Here is a 19,450-nt window from a genome sequence, read left to right on the forward strand (position 1 = left end):
CTGTCCCGCACAATGACTTCCAGGACCATTGGCTAATGACTCCGTGTGGTTCTAAACAAGTCTGTGATGACTGGTTACAGCAACAGCAGACAGAATAGGAGAGAAGCTGAAGCTTGAGTAAGACAGACCACGGAGGGGACAGACCACAGAGGGAACAGACCAGGGTCCCCATGGCCTTGAGCAAAGGGGCACATCCTGAATGAGCAAACATAGAAGGCGGTGAGAGACCCCAAAACCACAGCTACCTGTGACTGCAGATCCTTCCAACTCAGAAGGATCCCCCGAGCAAACCAGAATTCACCCTCACTCCCCGTCAGTGGAAACTCCCAGAAGCGGTATGAAGAAAACAAAAAAGCAAACACTGCACAGTGACCTCCCCCAGACCTCACTCTACAGCGGTGGGAGGTACTGGGGTTCCGAAGACCTGGGTCCTCCTCCTGTGTGGGCCTCACTGTCCCCTCAGGAACACCCAATGGACAGACGGAGAAGCCGCAATCCCAGTCCCCACCAAACAATGAAGCACGTGCCAGGATTCCGTGGCCCTTAGTGCAGGACAGACCGGATTTAAAGAACTCTGTTCAAAGTCACTCAGGAAAAACTCCCAGAGTCTGCAGTGATGGTCAGGCAGGAAGTGAGGCACTTGGGGCCCGGAGGGGGCTGTGAGGGGACGTGCTCCCTCAAGACGGCAAGTCCTCCCTGAGCCGTGACATCCTCAGCTGGGCAGAGTCGAGGGGGGTGTCATCCGGCTGCAGCGGCTGCTAATCCCGGGTTCTATCTTGGGAGCCCACACGGCTGCCCTGTCTCCCCAGACTGGGCTAGATCTCCAGCTACACACTTCCTAACCTCCTGCCCCTCGCCTATTAACTTAGTTATTCCTGTGCTTATCTCGTCCATGGCCAAATGCCAGCACCAGAGGAAGATTCGGACGCTGATGAAGCCTACGGTGCTCAGGAAATTCCTGCAGGACAGAGGAACGAGCCGACGCACGTTCGTCCCACTGGTGGACAGCAAGCAGTGCACTCAGCTCAGTCCTGACGAGTCCCCCACATACATGCCACCCCATATCCAGGACGGCGTCACCCTGAAGTTACAGCCGTTCAGAACCTCAAGCCCAGTCCTCGGAAGTGCAGTACAAGGAACCCCTCGGCCCTGGCATGGGCAAGTTCAGCCAGGAAGGCTCTATGACAGGAGGCAGTCGGGTAACCCACCGCGAGTGCTTGCTCTGCCTCCTGACGCCTCCCTCCTCCCCGCCCAGAGACCCCCCGGGCTTAGTGGTTCCAACCCCGACATACCCCTTCCAGAAAAGGAAACCCATCTATTTAAAGATCCAGCACCAAGAAGGCACACATTATTCAAAAAAAAAGAAAAATCTTGAAACCCTGGTGTACCATGGGTGGGAATTTTAAACAAAACAACCATTATGGAAGATAATATGAAGCATTAAAAATAGAATTGCCATACGATGCGGCCCTCCCGCATCTGGGTATAGACCCAAAAGAATTCGAAGCAGGATCTCAAAGATATTTGCACATTCGTGCTCACTGCGTGTATTCGTGAATATGCTGCGTGTATTCGTGAATACGCTGCGTGTATTCGCAACCGCCAAAAGGGAGAAGAGACCCAAGTGCCCATCAACAGAAGGACAAATAAAGAAAATGCGTTAATTATACACGTACAATTGACTACTACACAGTCTCATAAAGGAAGGAAATCCTGTCACATGCCACAGCACAGAGGAACCTCCAGGATATTATGCGAAATGAATCAAGCCAGTCACAAAATGACAAATACAGTAGAATTCCATTTATGAGGTATCTAAGCAGCCAAAATCAGAGAGACCAGAGTATAAAGGTGGTTGCCAAGGGCTGGGGGAAGAGGGAAAGGAACTGGGGTTTCATACAGAGTATGTTTTACAAAAGGAAGAAGTTTTGGAAAGATCCGTGGCATGATGGGAATGACACTACCGAACTCTACATTTAAAAATGGTTTAAACATCAGTTTAAAAATCTTGAAAGCACATTACAAATGGAGGAAAAAAAAAAAAAAAAAGACATCCAGAAGAGGTACCAAGAATTTTAAAAGAAAATCTATACAGTCAGAGAACAAATGAGAAATGGGGGGGGGGGGGGGAGAAGAATAAGAAGACATATTCAGTGCAGTCGGCCCCGCAGTGGGAACTGAGGAAGGAGGAGGGGCCCGTACACCTGCTGCAGCCCCAGGCCTGAGGCCGAACACGGCCCCCCTCAGGCCAGTCACTTCCCCTTCCATAGGCTTCTCTCTATCTGTACTGCCCCATCCCCTGTCCCGTGCAGAGCTCCCTGATCAGGGAGAGGGGCACATAAAAGGCTTGGCAAGGCCCCCAGATGTAAGACGCCGCTATCCGATCCTTCTCACGGCGGCTTCTTGGAGGACCAGCCCTCTGCCCTAGGAGGCCTGCGTCTTCGAATCCGCATGAGCGTTCAGCCACCTAAACCCTGAAGTGTCCTGCCCAGCGCTGGCTTGGCACCATTCCACATACAAAGAAAGTCAGGAACAGTCCTTTACACAGAAATCCCAGGCCTTGGTTCTCGATGACTGTAATTACAGCCAAAACAGCTCTTTTGAAAGGGAGAGAGGCAGAGAAAACAGCAGCCTGGACCGAGCAGTGAATTGGGGGTTCTGGGGTAAAACACACACCCAGAGTGCTTGCTGCTGCAGCGTTCTGTCTACACAAGGGCCCGGCCAGCCAGACTGAGCAGCTTTCTGGCCAACGTAGTTCTCCCTCTAACTGAATGAGCCGCTCACTCATTAAGCACTGGAAGCAGGTCACAGGAACGGGAGCTCCTGGCACATGGCCACGCGGGCTAACAGATGACAGGGCAGAGGAGACAGGGCCACTCCAGCTCTGCGGGTCCCCAGCTCCCAGGGCGTGACCAGTTCTAGCGGACACCCCAGCTTTGGGAAGAGGTCTTCTACACAAGTACACTCTGTTCCTTCTACGAAATGGTGTTTCTGCCATGGACTCCCTCAATAGGGAAGTCCCACAGCCCAACCCTTTGGTTCACCAACAGGGCGCACCATCACCCAAACCCACGTCCAAGAGCCAGGCCACAGAGGAGGCAGCGCCATGCTGGGTGCGAGTCCCAGCTCCGCCTCCTGATGGCAACTTGACCTAGTACCACTTATTGAGCCTCCCCAAAACTCTTGTTTCCTCACCTACAACACGTGATAACATCCTCACCTTGTCTAGAGTAGTGGCAAATAATAGAGGAAAAAGTTATTTCCATCCTAAAAGGCCAACTGAAGCACCTAACACACAGTATTACTCCTGACAGCTAATATTAACAGAGATATGACTCTAATTATGAAAAGGGTATTTTTTCAACATATTTCCTGCATCTTAGCTGAATAGGAAGGAAAGAGGGACGTTGTTGGTGAAACCCCAAGGACGGCCAGCCCCAGGTCCAGGCCTGACGGCTGCAACAGTGCCAAGCCCGGTGAGAGCAGTAGCACCCCCAGCATGGGAAAGCCCCACCCGGCACCCCCTAGCCAAGGCCGCTGCACTCCCTACCTGAGTGGGAAAGCCGAGGAAGAAAAGAGGAGAGGCCTGAGGACGTACTGAATGGCAAGCCTGATGCCACAGGGACGAAGGATCTCACGTGGCCTCTTGAGACCGAGTGGGGAACTGACTCAGGCCACACACCCACCACTTCCCGGACCCTGGGACTCCTCACCACCCCTCCGAGCTTCAGTTTAACCTAAAAACCGAGGGTAACAAGACCCCGACACCACAGCTTGCTGTGAATGTGGAGTGAACCCATGTGAAAGGGCTTGAAGCAACTCACTCCCACATCCATGAGAAAGGGCACTGCTGTTTTTCATAGTTTTGACAGATTCAACTTAATAAAAAAAAAAAAAATGTCGAAGGACTGGGAGGATCAAGGCAGTGAAAAGGTTATTTTGATCTTTTTATTTAATTATTATCACTTAACTTTTTTTATGTTCAGTTAGCCACTGTGTGTAGTACATTAGTTTTTGATGAAGTGTTCGATGACTCATCAGCTACACACAACACCCAACACTCATCACAACACGTGTCCGCCTTAATACTCCTCCTCCTGTTACCCCCTCCCGCTCCCCCTAATTTTTCTATTTTGTAAAGCAGGCTCCACACCCAGCGAGGAGCCCAACACCGAGCTTGAACTCATGACTCTGAGATCAAGACCAGAGTTGAGATCAAGAGTCAGATGCCTTATCGACTGAGATACCCAGGTGCCCCCAAAAAGTAATTTTAATAAGCTAATGAACTACTCAGAGAAACAGGAGCAAACATACTAATTTTCTTCCCCAAATTGCTGTCATTGAGCTGAGATTTCTGTGGATAGGATGAATTGGCAGGAAGTAAAACTGGCAGGAAGCCAACTGATGCACCCAACATCTGCCATAGGTTTTCTCTTTACCTAGTAGATTCTTCTGGAGACAAAGAGCCCAAACCAGGCTGCATCTGAGATGACTGATCCCATCACCTCCAACACCCATTTTCTCCAAGAAGTCCTGCAATTCCATTCAACCAATCCCCATCCTCCCTTCGAAATATACAACTTTAAAGTAGCTTCTATTTCAATGCACAGCAGATGGACAAATTTCTTCACTGTGCTCAGAAGACAACTTAATTCTTGCTCAATCTCTGCTCTGTGCACCAGAGTCAAAAAACAACAGTCCAGAGTGTTTACCAGATGCTGCTAGAAGATCCCCAAAATTCCAGAAGAGAATGTACACATTTTCAGAGCCTAAAGCAAGTGACCACGGAAATTCTGCTGAAATCCCACAATTTGTCCTTAAAAATTCAAGTCGACCTTCTTATATACCACAATAAATCGTTTGACTTCTTAAATGTTTTGAGCTAATTAACAGCTAATTATCAAACATTTTCCCTAAAATCTGAATAAACAAAGATCCTTCACCATTCTCGCTCAGTCCCCAGGAAACCCCACATATCCTCAAGGTATGTGCATCTCGGTTCCAGAAGCAACAGGCCAGGAGATGGGGGTGGGGGGAAGAGCACCCCTCCCGCCATCACATCCGTCTTAACCTTGGCCTTTAAATCAAGATCAACCACGCAGCTCAGAACAGCTTCCCTGGAGGGTAGAGGAAGAGGGATCTGCGGTTTGCAGTGGGTGGAGCCGTCCACTCTGATGCCCCCAGCACCATCTACAGGGCTGACAGTGAAGACGCTGGGGCTCTGACCCCTCGCAGCCCCTCTCCAGCCACTCACCCGGATCCGGCGCATGGCAGCCACGATCTCCACTCGGCTGTTGGGCCTCGGCACATCCAGGCTTCCGACGTACTGCAAGGAGGAAGCAAGCACTCGGTGAGAGGAACATAGCAAGGGTCCCCGGTCACAGAACGTTCGCAGAAGGACGGAACGTTTGCAGAAGGATGGAACGTTCGCAGAAGGACACCCAGCCGAGCTCCCTATTTTGCAAAGGAGGAAAGAGCCAAAGGGGTGTCTTGTTCGGGGATGACTCCTAAAGTTATAAAAAGCCCCTGAACAAGAAAGCCCTGCTTCCTCTCCCACCCCGCTCTTGATCAGAAGTGAAACAGATCCCAGTGTCCCCCCGAGCAGCCTCCTAAACCAGAAAGACCTGTAATCAACCTCCCACCACTGTCTTTGCGGCGAGGTACTTTGCCCGGCCTCATTGGTAAAATGGCATTTCGGGAAAGATCCAACGAGAGAAGGTATAAATCTCCTACACAAATACACTTTACTTATATTACTTATATTATATTAAATATGCTATACTTATATTAGAGTAATATACTTATTACTTATATTACTAATATTCAATTATATATTACACACACACAAAAAGAGGAATATATGCTTTTTTTTCAATGAATGGCACTTCAGTGAGTTAGCCCTGAATGTTACAGAGACCTCAGACACTTGACTAAGATCCCAACTAGAGGAAAGGAACACTCTAACTATATTTTATTTAAAAACGTAATCTTCTGAAACAATTTTTTAATCTAAAACTTTTGAGTTATTTTTAAGACCCAATAACATTCAGGTTAATGTTTAATATACGGATACTTCCTCCCAGTACACTATTCAAATAAAGCAGAAATATACAGAGCAAAAGAATAAAGCCCTCACCCCACTCCCCTTGATAGTTTAACATTCATCTCTGTGTGTGCTGATGGACAGATACATTCACAGACACAAAGAAGTCTGTTTTATGTAAAAAAGGCACACTCTTCATATTGTTTTGCATGTTGGGTTTTGGGGTGTTTTGTTTTGTTTTGTTTTACTCTAAATACAACTTGGGCATTTTTGTCGCCACATTACCCGTGAAGGCTCACTGACTGGCAGACACCTCCCCTCTCACTAGTAACCACACTGAGTCCACGACCCCATCATCTACAGACCCCAGAGCTCATCCAGGTGCTCTGTAGGCTGGACTTGGATGAGGAGGATTGCTAGATCAGAAGTACAGAAATATCTTGAGATCCTTCCTCAGTAGGAGGAAACAAGTCAAGACGGAGAACATTTTTTAAGCAAGAGATATCTGCTTCTCACACAGCCATACTGACCTATTGGGTCCACCTTCCCTTTTGACATTCAAATGATAGAAAATGACCTGGGGGATGTCCTAGGAATGAACAGCCCCCAGATAACTTAGAAGTCTACCTAAGCAAAGACCACATTAATAGACGCTAAGAGGACAGTCATCCCCTATTCCCTGTGGTCACAGGAAAGGAAGGTTCTTTCTGAAATTTGGAGCAGGTGGGTCTGGACTTGGACTGGGTCCTGCACTTGCTCTGTCTCAAGATCGAGACCCTGATGGACTGGAGTCCGTTGTGGAGGTGCTCATGCTTCATCCTTGACATGGAGTTCCTGAGGCCATACTTGCATGTACGGCAGTGTTGGCTTCCAGCCTAGTTTTGCCCCAAGGAGTGGGCTCTGTGACCCTCCCCTTCTCCCCTGGTACTGTGGTTCTGCGTTGTGACTCACATTGTTCGTGTGACTCTCTAGCTTGTGACGGCATGTGGACCAGAACCATACGTTGGGTTTCCTTTTAATTGCCATCATTTCTAGGGCGAACGGGACAGGGCCTTCCCACACTATTTGGAAAGTTGGCTCCCAGGCATGGACCTCGTCTACCTGCTGAGCTAACAACCTTTCAAGATCAGCACTTCTGTCACCTCCTGTAGCCATCGGGCAAAAGCCTGCCTTCAGCCAAAGGCTGATGCACCGTGGTGGGTTCTTGCTAAGAGATGGCATCCCCTTTATCTGCCTCTCCTGCAAGACACGGGTGTCGAGGCTCCTGTGACAGCAGAAGCAGGCTGGCTCCATGCCTGAAAATCAAAGCAGTCGTTTCCAGAAGGGAAACTCGTGTTCTTTCTCCTCCCCTCCCCCCACCCCGCACTGCGCTCCTCACCTAGGTTTCTCCCCCTTGATTAACAGCCCCCGAATACCCACTAGTCGGGTTATTCAAGCCTAAAACCTGGGGGGTCACCCTGGAACGAGCTCCTCCCTTCCTCCTCCCACACGGCCGCTACCTCATCCCACAGAACCCTTCCTTCTGGCTTCATCTGTGCAGTGTCCCCTCCACTGTCCCCAGAGCCCCTCCAAACCGCTCCCCACGAGGCGTCAGAGTGAGCACTCTCCAGCGCAAACCCGCTGGCTTCACCCTAAGACCCCCCCACACCTGCTGCCAACTGCTAGGAAGAGGCCCACCAGAGCCCTCAGCACAGCTCCCGCTGCCCTCCTACGGAGGCCTCCCGCAAGGCCCCCCAGATCCCTTGCAGAGCACTGACACATGGCCACGTACAGGACTTCCTTGTCACTGGTGACTCACGTCCACCTGACCGGAATCCTCCCAGAAGGAGCACACCCACCCCCCGTGCTCCGAGAAGGGGCAGGAGAGGCCTGAGCACTGGCCTCAGACTGGTGTTCCGACGTCAGAGGCCACAGCCCCCTTCCTCCCGTCAGCCTTCCCGGCTGTGCGATCTCCTCACTGTGATTCCAGAAACTTCCCTAATTTCCATGTCAGCACCTGAGCTGGACCCAAGCCAGACGCTCTTCCGGCAGCACCGCAGCTCCCGGCTTACCAGGACGTGAAGTACATCAGCCCTTCCTGCCAGCCAACGCTCAGCCACCTGGCACTGGGGAGGACTTCGGTTAGGATTCTGTAGGAATCCCTGCTGGGGGGCACCTCACAGGGCTGCTATTCAGAACATCTACCACGCAGCTTAAAGAGAGAATAAAGGGGTTTTAAAATATCCAGGCCTACTTCTTGTTCATGAGCATCCGGGGCGGGGGGGGGGGGGGGGGGGGCGCCTAGAAGGAAGATGCAATTTGTAGCGGTCAATCAAGATACGCTATCACCTGTGTTGGTTTTATCTGCGGCTTCATCTTCCAGATAAGCAAGAGGCGGCTGCAAACAAGGTTAACCGGTAGGACTTCAGATATTTTTTGTGAGTTTCTAGACGACCTCAACCCTGGTGCTAGATTAATACCTCCCAAAATTACATTCATTTTCTCGTTTCCACGTTCAGGAGATTAACTCCAAGAGACACTGATAGACTGCTCGGTGCGCGGGGTCTCCTGGGGCGCGACCCACGACACTAAACAGCCGTGAGACCTGACAGCCGCCCTGGGCTAGCTAGACGTTGTGCCATCACCTTCTTCAGGAGCACCCTTTAGTTTACAAGGTTTCTGCCAACTGTTTCCAGCCACCAAGGAAAAAAAGGATCACACACACAAAACTGATTTTGTGTCAAAAATAAATAGCAGGTGATCCTGCCTCCGATAATGCTGGAGGAACTGTTCCACCAGACAAGGCCTCCGACAAGCAATAAATAGGAAGTCTGGGCAAGATTATTAAAAAAAAAAAAGAAAAGAAACAAACAAACAAAAAACTTTGCAGAGTGTACAAGGACTGAGCTGAAAAACCATCTAGGATGTTAATTAATCTTGACGTGTAACGTATCAGTATTGACTCAAACATCCCAAAAGCACCTCCCTAATGCAAGATGCTAAGAGGAAAAACCATGTGTGTACGGGGGGGAGGGCGCATGGTGGTGTGGAGGCAGTAAAGGGTATATGGGAACTCTGTCCTTGCCTCCCCACTTTTCTGTAACCCTAAAACATGAAGTCTGTTACTTGAAGTCATAAAAATAAGCTTGAAGGCACCGGAGAGAGAACAAGAACAGGCAGGGCTTGGCAGGGAATCATCCTCGAAAGGAGGCGACTGCCCTACACGAGGCTCGGTTTGTGTCATTTGCACAGAACCACTGGCTGGAGCTGGGGCCCAGGAGCCCAGACAGACAGCCTGGGCGGTCTGGACGCCAGACATGGGAGAGCCAGAGCAACCGGAAAGTGGGGGGGCACAAATCCCCAACAGAAGGGGGCGCTGCAGGGTGACCTCCGGATGTCAACCCGAGCAGGGTCCGCGGGTGACCTCCGAACAACACATGTGCATGGGAGAATCCAAGGAGCCCAGGAGAAGGCGGCAGCTTCCACCCAGGAGTGGCAGGTAAGGGATTTAGGACCAGCCACATCCACCATCATGGAGAACGAAAGAGAACACTCTTCCAAGGAGAATAGCTGAATCTTGCGTCAAAGGGCTGTTGGAGCCCTACTGCCCAGCCAGCACAGGCAAGGCCATGGGGAAAGGCGACGGGGCCATATTTTCAGGGGGCAAAAGGAAAAGGGCCTCTGTAAAGGGGTACAATGTAAAGGTCTCTACATTCTGCCTTCCCAGCTCTTATCTTCTGAAAACCACTCAGTTAAACAGCCTCAGCCCACGGCAAATGCAACATGAGATTGAGGAGGAAGCCGCTCGGGTCAGAGAAGGACAAGGAGGCCCAAAGCCGAGAGCAGAAGGCACAGGAAGGGTGAGATCTCCCAGCTTCCGGCCTCCTCGCCTGCATCTGGGCCAACACTCTCCTTTCGGGTCCCAACCCAGCTTGGCTTCTGTTCTGTCCCCCTGCCTACCTTCCAAAATCCCCCCCACCCCCTGGTTTCCTGGCCCTACTGTGTCCTCTTTTCAAAAACACGCCCAAGCAGTTTGATACCCTGCAGGAATCTAGAAACCACCAGTGAGGGCCTGTCTGAACTAGTCCTTTAAGCAATCCTATCCTGATACCTTCTAAAAACTTAGAATCAGGGCGCCTGGGTGGCTCAGTCAGTTAAGCATCTGTCTTGTTTGCCTTCGGCTCAGGTCGTGGTCTCTGGGTCCTGGGATCAAGCTGCATATCAGGCCCCCTGCTCACTGGAGAGCCTGCTTCTCCCTCTCCCTCTGCCCCTCTCCCCTGCTCGTGCTCTCTGCCAAATAAAATCTTTTTAAAAATAAAAACTTAGAATCACAGAAGCAAAGCTCCCTTCCAAAATGAACCTTAGGAAGCACATTCAAGAAGCCGTCACAAAAGAACAGTTAAAGAGGATCGTGTACAAAGTACCTCGCGGGGTGTCTTGCTAGGCCTTCCTAAACGTCCGCCACTATGACCCGCTCAAATTGCTCTTTTTCCCATTCGCCCTTTGGTTTCCTTCCCAGCATTTTACATGGTCTGCCGTTACGGGCTGTGCCCCAGCTACACGGTCATCCTAGGCCTTCCCCAGGAGAATGGGAGCTCCTGGAGAGCCAGGACCTTGTCCTCTCCATCCCCATCTGCGTCTCCCCAGCCCTCAGACCAGGGCCTGGCTGAGTCAGACTCAAGCATCCGCCGAGTGCAGGAGGGGGCAAGCACAGCCCACACTGCTTAGGGGGCCTGCCCAAGTCACAGGTGGCCCAGGGCAGGGGCAGGGCCGGGGCCCAGCAGCCCCCACGCCCCGCTCCAGGCTGGCGCCGCCACTCCAACGGGAAAGTTCTCCTGCGGCCTCAGAATCAGCTCCTGGTGCACAGCTGAGTGTCCCCACCGAGCAGGATTATGAATGTGACCTGGGTGAAAGTTCTCGCCTCATTTAGCATCGAACAAAGCAGCATTAACGGCAGGCAGCAGCGGCCCCAGATTCCAGGGCGCACACTCAGCCAATGACCTTCTACTAACTGCTCTGGGGGAGGGGAGGAAAAACATCGCCTCAGGGTGTCACCCGCCCCACTTCTAAGGCCTGCTCTGTGGTCCCCAGGTGGGACATGCTCAGGGTGGGGGAGCACAGGGGGTTCGAAGTACCCATACCGACATTTACCAGGGTACTCACCCTGACAGCAAGGAGGCAGAAGCCTCAGGGGCAGGTTCCCCGCACCCCTCCTCTCCCTATACACACACACACACACACACACACACTCAACCAGAAAAGCTTCCAAAATGCTTGAAATGCAGCTGCACACCACGTCTTTATTTATTTGTAGTCTAAGAGGAAAGAGGCATTTATATTTCTTCCTCTCTCTCCCAGCCCATCCAAAAAAGGAAGTACTATTTGAGGGCCATCTGATGTGACTGTGTCACTATTGATCAGGGGCTCAGCGGGGGCCGATGAATGTGCCGGAGATCACAGCAGAATCCTTCCTGCTCCTCACACGAACCGGGCTGGGTGCAAAATCATCATGGTGACTTGTCTTTATGCTAATGCCATGTGCCTCTCTAAAGGGACAGCGGGTCGGACTGAACCATCCAGCAAGCCCATGGAGAGGCTCTTTTGGGTTCTTTTAGTCCATTAGCAAAAGCTTAGATGGGTTGGCCTCATTATTTCTCTTTATTATAAGGATCTGAGGGATCTAGGCAAAGGGGAGAGAAAAAGCCGTAAGACAGAAAAAAATGTTCTGCGCTTTCAACCACCAGCTCCCAAATGAAAGCCTCAGCGCCACGTGAAAATCTGGCTCGCGGGCGAGCGGCGGAGGCCAGGAAGCACGTTCTGCCCTGCCCATCTGGGAGGCTTCCTTGGCCCATGGGTTACTTCTCCTCTGGGGGGATTAAAAAGGACAAGGGGGGGGACACGGTGACAGCCAAGCGAAACACGGACCCAGGCTACAGGATAACTAAGTCGCCAGCTATGAAACAACCAGGTAAACCAGGAACGGGAAGATGAACAAAAATACCACGAGATCAGAGGAACAGTCAGACCCCAAGGACAGAGCTAAAGTGGCCATCAAGGACCATTGGATCCAAACGTTCCTTTTACAGAAGGCAAAACTGGGCTCAAGAGAACCAAATCCCAGCTGAGTGGCGGGGTCAGAATCAATGTGCGTCTCGCTACTGCACCCCCCGCCCCGGACACAGCAGCGGGGTGAGCACAGTGAGCACCCCACCAAGGCCTGGTTCACGACATTGAACCCCGGTGGGTCTGGATGAAGAGGCCTGTGCACAGGCACCCGAAAGGTCGTGAGCTCAAAAACAAACCAAGGAAGCGCCGCAGGGCAAGGGTAAAGGACAAGGGCTCACTCTCAGATTCCTCCAAGGACTTTGGGAATGCAACTACGGAAACACAAAAGACCCTCGAGATGATGCTGGAAAAAGTCTCCTGATTCTCCACATAAAGAACAAAGGCATTCACCTCAGGGCAGCACCAGCATTCTGCACCAGCTGAATTCTAAGTATTTGATTTCTCCAAGCCTTGGTCTTCTCCTTGGAACATAGCCAGTATCTGAACTGCCTCAACGTCCAGGGTATCCTAGGAATCAAAATTAGGTAACACAGACGAAAGTTCCATAGTTTCTAAAAGACCACATAACTGGCGCACCTGAGCAGCTCAGTCGGCAAAGCGTCAGCCTTCAGCTCAGGTCATGATCTCGGGGTCCTGGGATCGAGCCCCGCATCAGGCTCTCTGCTCAGAGAGTCTGCTTCTCCCCCTTCTTCTATGATCTCTCTCCCTCTTGATATCTCTCAAATAAAATCTTTTATAAATAAAATACCACATAACCATAAAGACAGGTTATTCTTTGTGTCATTATGTCCTTGCTTTATGGGCCAACAAGGCGCTGAAGACACAGAATTTGTAGCTTTACAATAATTGCCTCTTGATTCTCACAGACTAATGACCAGACAAAGCAAAAGTTGATCCAACATGTCATGGAGTCAGTGGAAGGTGGAATCAGGAACTTGGTCCCTCAGGCGCAAACAGGAGTGAGAAGGGGAGGGGTGACCACCAGGAAAGACAGTGTGACTGGGCCACATGGACAGCTGACAAACACCCCCACCCCTGCACCAGGAATGGCCACCACACAGGCTCGCAGAACCTCAGGGGGTGGATGCCTTTTGAGGTAAATACTTCACCACATCTCCCTCCCAACTGACTGAGCCATGACCTCCCCAGAGGCGGGGAGGCAAGATCTCTAACCCACTCATCATTTACCACCATCGCAGAATGAAACCCCACAACCTAGCAAAATTTCCAGATAACTGGAGGTACCCCATGGAAATACCCAACTTTTCTCTATTTTGAATGGTCTTGAGTAGAATCTTCCTAAAATATATTATACTCTGCCCCAACAATGGAGATTCTGTAAGCTAGAACTGAATACATTTCTTCAGGATTCAGAATAACCATTAAATATATCATTTACTGTGTAAGTCTTACGGCAATGAGAACAGGCTCCAGATTACTATTATCCCTCTGAGTCCTTGAGGCTGATTTTAGACTTGAATGCTTCCTACACTGTTAGTGGCAAGAATGGTAACAGCAGGCTATATATGCTTCTGCCTTTAACAATAACTGTCCCAAATCCTCAAGAAAGTACTAGCAAGACAAATCCACCAACCTATAAAAAGGATTATACATGGTGGCCAAGTGTGATTTATCCCAAGAATATAAGGTTGGCTGAACACAGGACAGTCAACATATCACTTAATAAAATAAAGATCAAAGGCCATTCAATCAATCCAAGAGACAAGAAGTATTTCATAAAATCTAATACCCTTTCATGATGAAAATACTCAACAAACTATGAATGGTAGGAAACTTCCTCCATCTAATAAAGGGTAATGAACCCACAGCTAACATCATGCTTAATGGCGAAAGAGTAAATGTTTTTCCCCAAAGATCAGGACCAGGTCAAGGAGGTCTGCCCTTATCACTTCTATTCGACATGATCTGGGGAATTCTAGCCAGCCAATCAGGCAAGAAAAGAAATAAAAGGCATCCAGATTGGAAAAGAAGTAGCCAGATTACCTACTCATAGATGATATGATCTTGCATATAAAAAATCCTAAGGAATACATACATATACACACACACGCGCGCACACACACAGATTCAGTGAAGAAGTCAAAATGAAATTAAGAGGGACGCCTACCTGGGTGACTCAGGTGGTTGGGCCTCAGCCTTTGGCTCAGGTCATAATCCCAGGGTCCTGGGATTGAGTCCCACATCAGGCTCTCTGCTCAGCAGGGAGCCTGCTTCTCCCTCTGCTGCTGCTCCCTGCACTTGTATATGCACATGTTCTCTCTCTCTGGCTTATAAATAAAATCTTTTTTAAAAATGCAATTAAGAAAACAATTCCACGCACAATAGCATCCAAAGAAATACTTAGGAATAAACAAGAGAAGCATAAGACTTATACATTGAAGCTTACCAACACCTCCATAAAATTCAAGACCTAAATCAGCAGGAAGACTTCCCATGTTCATGGACTGGAAGATTGAAAATGGAAGCACTCCCCAGCTGATCTACAAATTCAATGCAATTTCTCCATTAATATCTATAAAACCTATTTATAAACTAGCACTTCCAAAGTGTGGGTTTTCCATACCAACTAATTCTCTGATTCTCCGCAAACACCAACTGGGTGCCCGACAACTTAATCCAATTCTGATACTCAGTATCCAGAGTTAGCACATGCACACAGATTAAGATTTCAGCCCCACAAAACTGCCCCCCACTTCTGATGCTGGTCGGAACTCCTGAGCCTCCCATACTTCTGACCAACCAACCAACTCTAAGTCAGGGATTCCTATGATCCCCTCACAGGTCCAATAATTTGCTTTAACAGCTCACAGAACTCAGGGAAACACTTAGTTACTACTACCAAATTATTACAAAGGATACAAGTGAACAGCCAGATGAAGAGGGACACTGGTATGTGGGAAGGGGCACAGTGCTCTAGGAAGCCTCTCTGGGCAGGCCTCCCTTCCAACATCTCAATGTGTTAACCAACTTAAGAGCTCTCCAAACCCATTGTTTAGGGGTTTTATGGAGGGTCCACTAACAGGCATAATTAAGTCACTGGTCATTGAGACTGAATTCAATCTCCTGCCTCTCCCCCTCCCCCTAAGGTCAGAAAGTGGGGCTCAAATTTCCAACCTTCCAATTACATGGTCGGTATCTCTCTCACAATCAGCCCCCATACTGAAGCTTCTAGGGGCCCACTAAGATTCACCTCATTAATATCAACTCAAGGTAAAGTTGAGAGAGGCTTCTCAAGACCAATGAAAGATGTTCTTCTCATGCTTCTCATTCAAGAGATTCTAAGTGGTTTTAGGAGGTATGGGTCAGGAAGCAGAGACCAAACAGATATTTAATGCATTACAGTATCACAAAGTCTAATTAGCTTTTCTTGCATAAATCGACAAGCCTATCCTAAAATTCACGTGGAAATCCAAGGGATCCATAATAACCAAAATGATCTTGGAGAAAAACAAAGTTGTAGGACTCAGACTTCCCAATTTCAGAAATCACTACATAACTACGGAAATCAGTATAGTGTGGTACTGATATAGAGCTGGACACATAAATCAATGGAATGAAACTGAGAGTCCAGAAATAAATCCTTAAATTTATGGCCAACCGATTTTTGACAAGAGTATCAAAACAATTCACTGGAGGAAAAAAAAATGGTCAACAACAGTGCTGGGACAACTAAATATCCACACGCAAAAGAATGACGGACTCTTACCACACACTGTTGTGTAAAACTAACTCAAAACCTATCACACATCTAAGTGTTAAAGCTACAAAATTCTTAGAAGAAAGCACAGGAGTAAATCATGAGTTTAGATCAGGCAATGGTTTCTGAGAACACCAAACACATAAACAGAAGAAAAATGAACTGGACTTAAAGTTAAGAACGCTTGTGCTTCCAAGTGTTCTTTGAACAAGAAAGTCAAAGGACCACTGGCATAACGGGAGAAAAATATTTATAAGTCATATCTGAGAAGGGACTTTATCCAGAATATAACTCTCAGAACAATAAAAGACAAACAACCCGCATAAAGAATGGACTGAGGATATGAAGAGACAGTTCTCCCCCAAAAGATAAATGGCCAATAAGCACATGAGAAAAACACTGAATCATGAGTCATTAGGGAACTGCAAATCAACACTACAATGAGATCCACTTCACACCCACCAGGATGGCCAAAATAAGCCCCAAAATAACGAGTGTTAATGAGGATATGGAGAAAATGGAATCCTCATAAGGATCGGTAAAAAATAAATAAATAAATAAATATTAAAAAAAAAATTAGTGCAGCCACTTTGGAAAACGGTTTAGCTGTTCCTCAAAAGGTGAAAGAGTTCACATTGGAACCAGCAACTCCAATGCTAGGTAAACAGCCCCCAAAAATGAAGACCTAAGGCCACACAAAAACTTGTCCATGAAGGCTCACAGTCGCGTTTTGCGTAACAGCCACCACAATGGGAAAACCCCACATGTCCATCAATGGATGAATGCATAAAGAAAATGGGGCATGTTCATGTATTATTAGTAGTAGTAGTATTACATATAAAAAGGAATGGAGTGCTTATATGTGCTCCAGCATAAATAAATTCACCATGATGCCAAGTGAAAGCTGCAAGTCACAGAAGACTCCACATTACAGGAAATGCCCACAATAGGCAAATCCATAGAAACAGGAAGTAGACCGGCAGTTGCCAGGAACTGGGGGATCAATAATGACAGTTTTCCTTTGGGGAGGATGGAAACGGTCTCCAATTCCACAGTGGTGGTGGCTGCACCCCAATGTGAACATACTGGAAACCACGGAGTCGTACACACATAACACAGTCAATTGCACGGCATGTAAATTTATCTCAATAAAACTGTAATCTTAAAAACACACCCACGAGGAATGACTGTCATCCTTTTGATTTGCTGTGGACAGGAAGGGACAATTACAGCCCAGCTGGGTTCTGAGTGAGCTCTCGAAGGCAAGGCGATGACCCTCCCTGGCCACTCCAACTGCTCAAACGCTCTTCTGGGCCCTTCTGCACTGCTATCATCTAGATGCTTAAATTCCTCAGATAACACAAGCATTCCTAGGGAAAAAGTGAGCTATAACTGTCCTGAATTTTAGTTCTCGTTCGAAAAGATATATTTCCCACACCAAAGAATATGCCTTTTTCCCACATTGAACGAGTACAGCAATCTCATTTCATATTCCTACTCTCCAATGCCATAAAACGAAAAAGCAGCTCACAAAATAGACTATTTCTGTCTCATGCTGAAACTTCTCAGAGTCTCAACACCATGACATTTTAGGGACTGCCTGGGTGAACCAGGCTCACTAGAGGTGATCCCAAAACACAAACAGCACTAATCGTCTAGGCAGAAATGGGTTTTTAAAGACACAGCAAGAAAAAAGATAAAATGATGTATTATACATTTTGCAACTAAGAAATTCTAATATTCAAGACCACGACTGAAAGGGGGGAGAAAAAAAGAAAAAGAAAAAGGCTATGCCATGATGAGATTAAGAGAAGGAAGTAGATTTCAGGTTTGGAAGGAACACAGATCATGTTGCCCAACACACACACACACACACACACACACACACACACACCCCAACACACATACATACACCTGGAATTATTTTTCATTTATATTCAATTAACTAACATAGTGCATTATTAGCTTCAGAGGTAGAGTTCAATAACTGTCTTATGTGATCCCCAGCGCTCATTCTATTAAGTGCCCTCCTTAATGCCCATCCCCCAGTTACCCCATCCCCTAACCTCCTTCCCCTCTAGCAATCCTCAGTTTGTTTCCTATGATTAAGGTCTGTTATGGCTTGTCTCCCTCTGATTTCGTCTTTTCTTCACTCCCTTCCCCTATGCTGCTGTTTTGTTTCTCAAATTCCACATGTGAATAAAATCATATGTTTCTTTCTTTGACTTTATTTTGCTTAGCATAACACACTCTAGTTCCATCCACGTTGTAGTAAATGGCAAGATTTCAATCCTTTTGATGTCTGAGTAATATTCCATTGTATACACGAACCACATCAATTTGATCCATTCCTCTGTCAATGGACATCTGGTCTCTTTCCCTAGTTTGACTATTGTGGACACTGCTGCTATGAATACTGGGGTGCAGGTGCCCCTTGGATCACTACGTTTGCATCTTTGGGGTAAATACCCAGTAGTGCAATTGCTGGGTTGCAGGGTAGCCCTATGGTCAACTTTTTGAGGAACCTCCATACTGTTTTCCAGAGTGGCTGCACCAGCTTGCATTCCCACCAAACAGTGTAGGAGGGTTCCCCTTTCTCCGCATCCTCTCCAACATCTGTCATTTCCAGACTTGTTCATTTAGCCACGCTGACCAGTCACACCTGGAATTTTATTTATTTATTTATTTATTTGAGAGACAAAGATCACAAGTAGGCAGAGAAGCAGGCAGAGAGAGAGGAGGAAGCAGGCTCCCTGCTGAGCAGAGAGCCTGATACGGGGCTCGATCCCAAGACCCTGGGATCATGACCTGAGCTGAAGACAGAGGCTTTAACCCACTGAGCCACCCAGGGCCCCAACACCTAGAATTTTAATCACTTCTGTAAATGCCTGCCATGTCGTCAATCAGCCTATGCTTAAACAGCACTCCTGATGAAGAGCTCACTACCTCAGACAACAGCTCTGTGAGAAACTGCTCCTTTTTATGGCAAGCAAAAATTGGTCTCCACAAGGATTCAGACTCTACTCTGTCCCTGGCAGCCAGAGGCCTTCTGTTCCGCATACCCCGGCTCTTCTGATCTTTAAAGTTCAAAGGGCGTCATGGATAAGCCTCCATGGCTCTCCTCGGACAGGTGTCTCAGGTGCTAGCATGGCCCCGCCGAGTGCCCTCCAGCAGGCCAGAGCAGGAGGAGGGGGGCAGCCTAAATGAGGAGAGAGTGAGGAACAACAAGGTATGGGAGAAGGAACCAGAGAGGGAAACCAGAGGCGCCCACGAGAGGCGCTTTCCCCCGATGCCAACCAAAGCCCGAGCTGCAGCAGGTACGGAGCTCCAGGCACCCTAGTCCCTCAGCGCGAGGCTCAGCCGTCAGGCTGCCCTGGTCTTTAATCCACATGCAACGGAGACCCCGGGTACCGGGTCCTCATTCTTACACAAGAGTTGAGAAAATAGAGGTATCGTGTACTTTCCCTCTGAAAGAGGAAATAATGCAGCGACAGACCACTTATTACTAAGAAGCAGGGAGCCAAAGATCATCCCAGATGACCTCTCACTTCTTGTTTCCATCCCTTCCCTCATCGACCCAGGCATCCTGCATCCGGCCCTCCTCCCGGGGCAGCCCTCATCCTCTCCTGTGACTTCTTTCCCCT

The 19,450-nt window shown here is 48.5% G+C and overlaps 1 protein-coding gene across 5 annotated transcripts in view; it reads right to left on the bottom strand.

Moving 5' to 3' along the window:
* Positions 1-19,450, bottom strand: part of NOS1AP (nitric oxide synthase 1 adaptor protein) — a 261,440-nt gene that overhangs the window by 183,424 nt on the left and 58,566 nt on the right. For all 5 annotated transcript variants that reach the window (XM_032319186.1, XM_032319185.1, XM_032319184.1 and 2 more), the window contains one exon: positions 5,255-5,326. In XM_032319186.1, the coding sequence (XP_032175077.1) occupies positions 5,255-5,326 (72 nt within the window). The remainder of the gene's footprint in view (positions 1-5,254; positions 5,327-19,450) is intronic.

This window comes from Mustela erminea, chromosome 17 (genome assembly GCF_009829155.1).
Source record: "Mustela erminea isolate mMusErm1 chromosome 17, mMusErm1.Pri, whole genome shotgun sequence".
Lineage (NCBI taxonomy): Eukaryota > Metazoa > Chordata > Mammalia > Carnivora > Mustelidae > Mustela > Mustela erminea.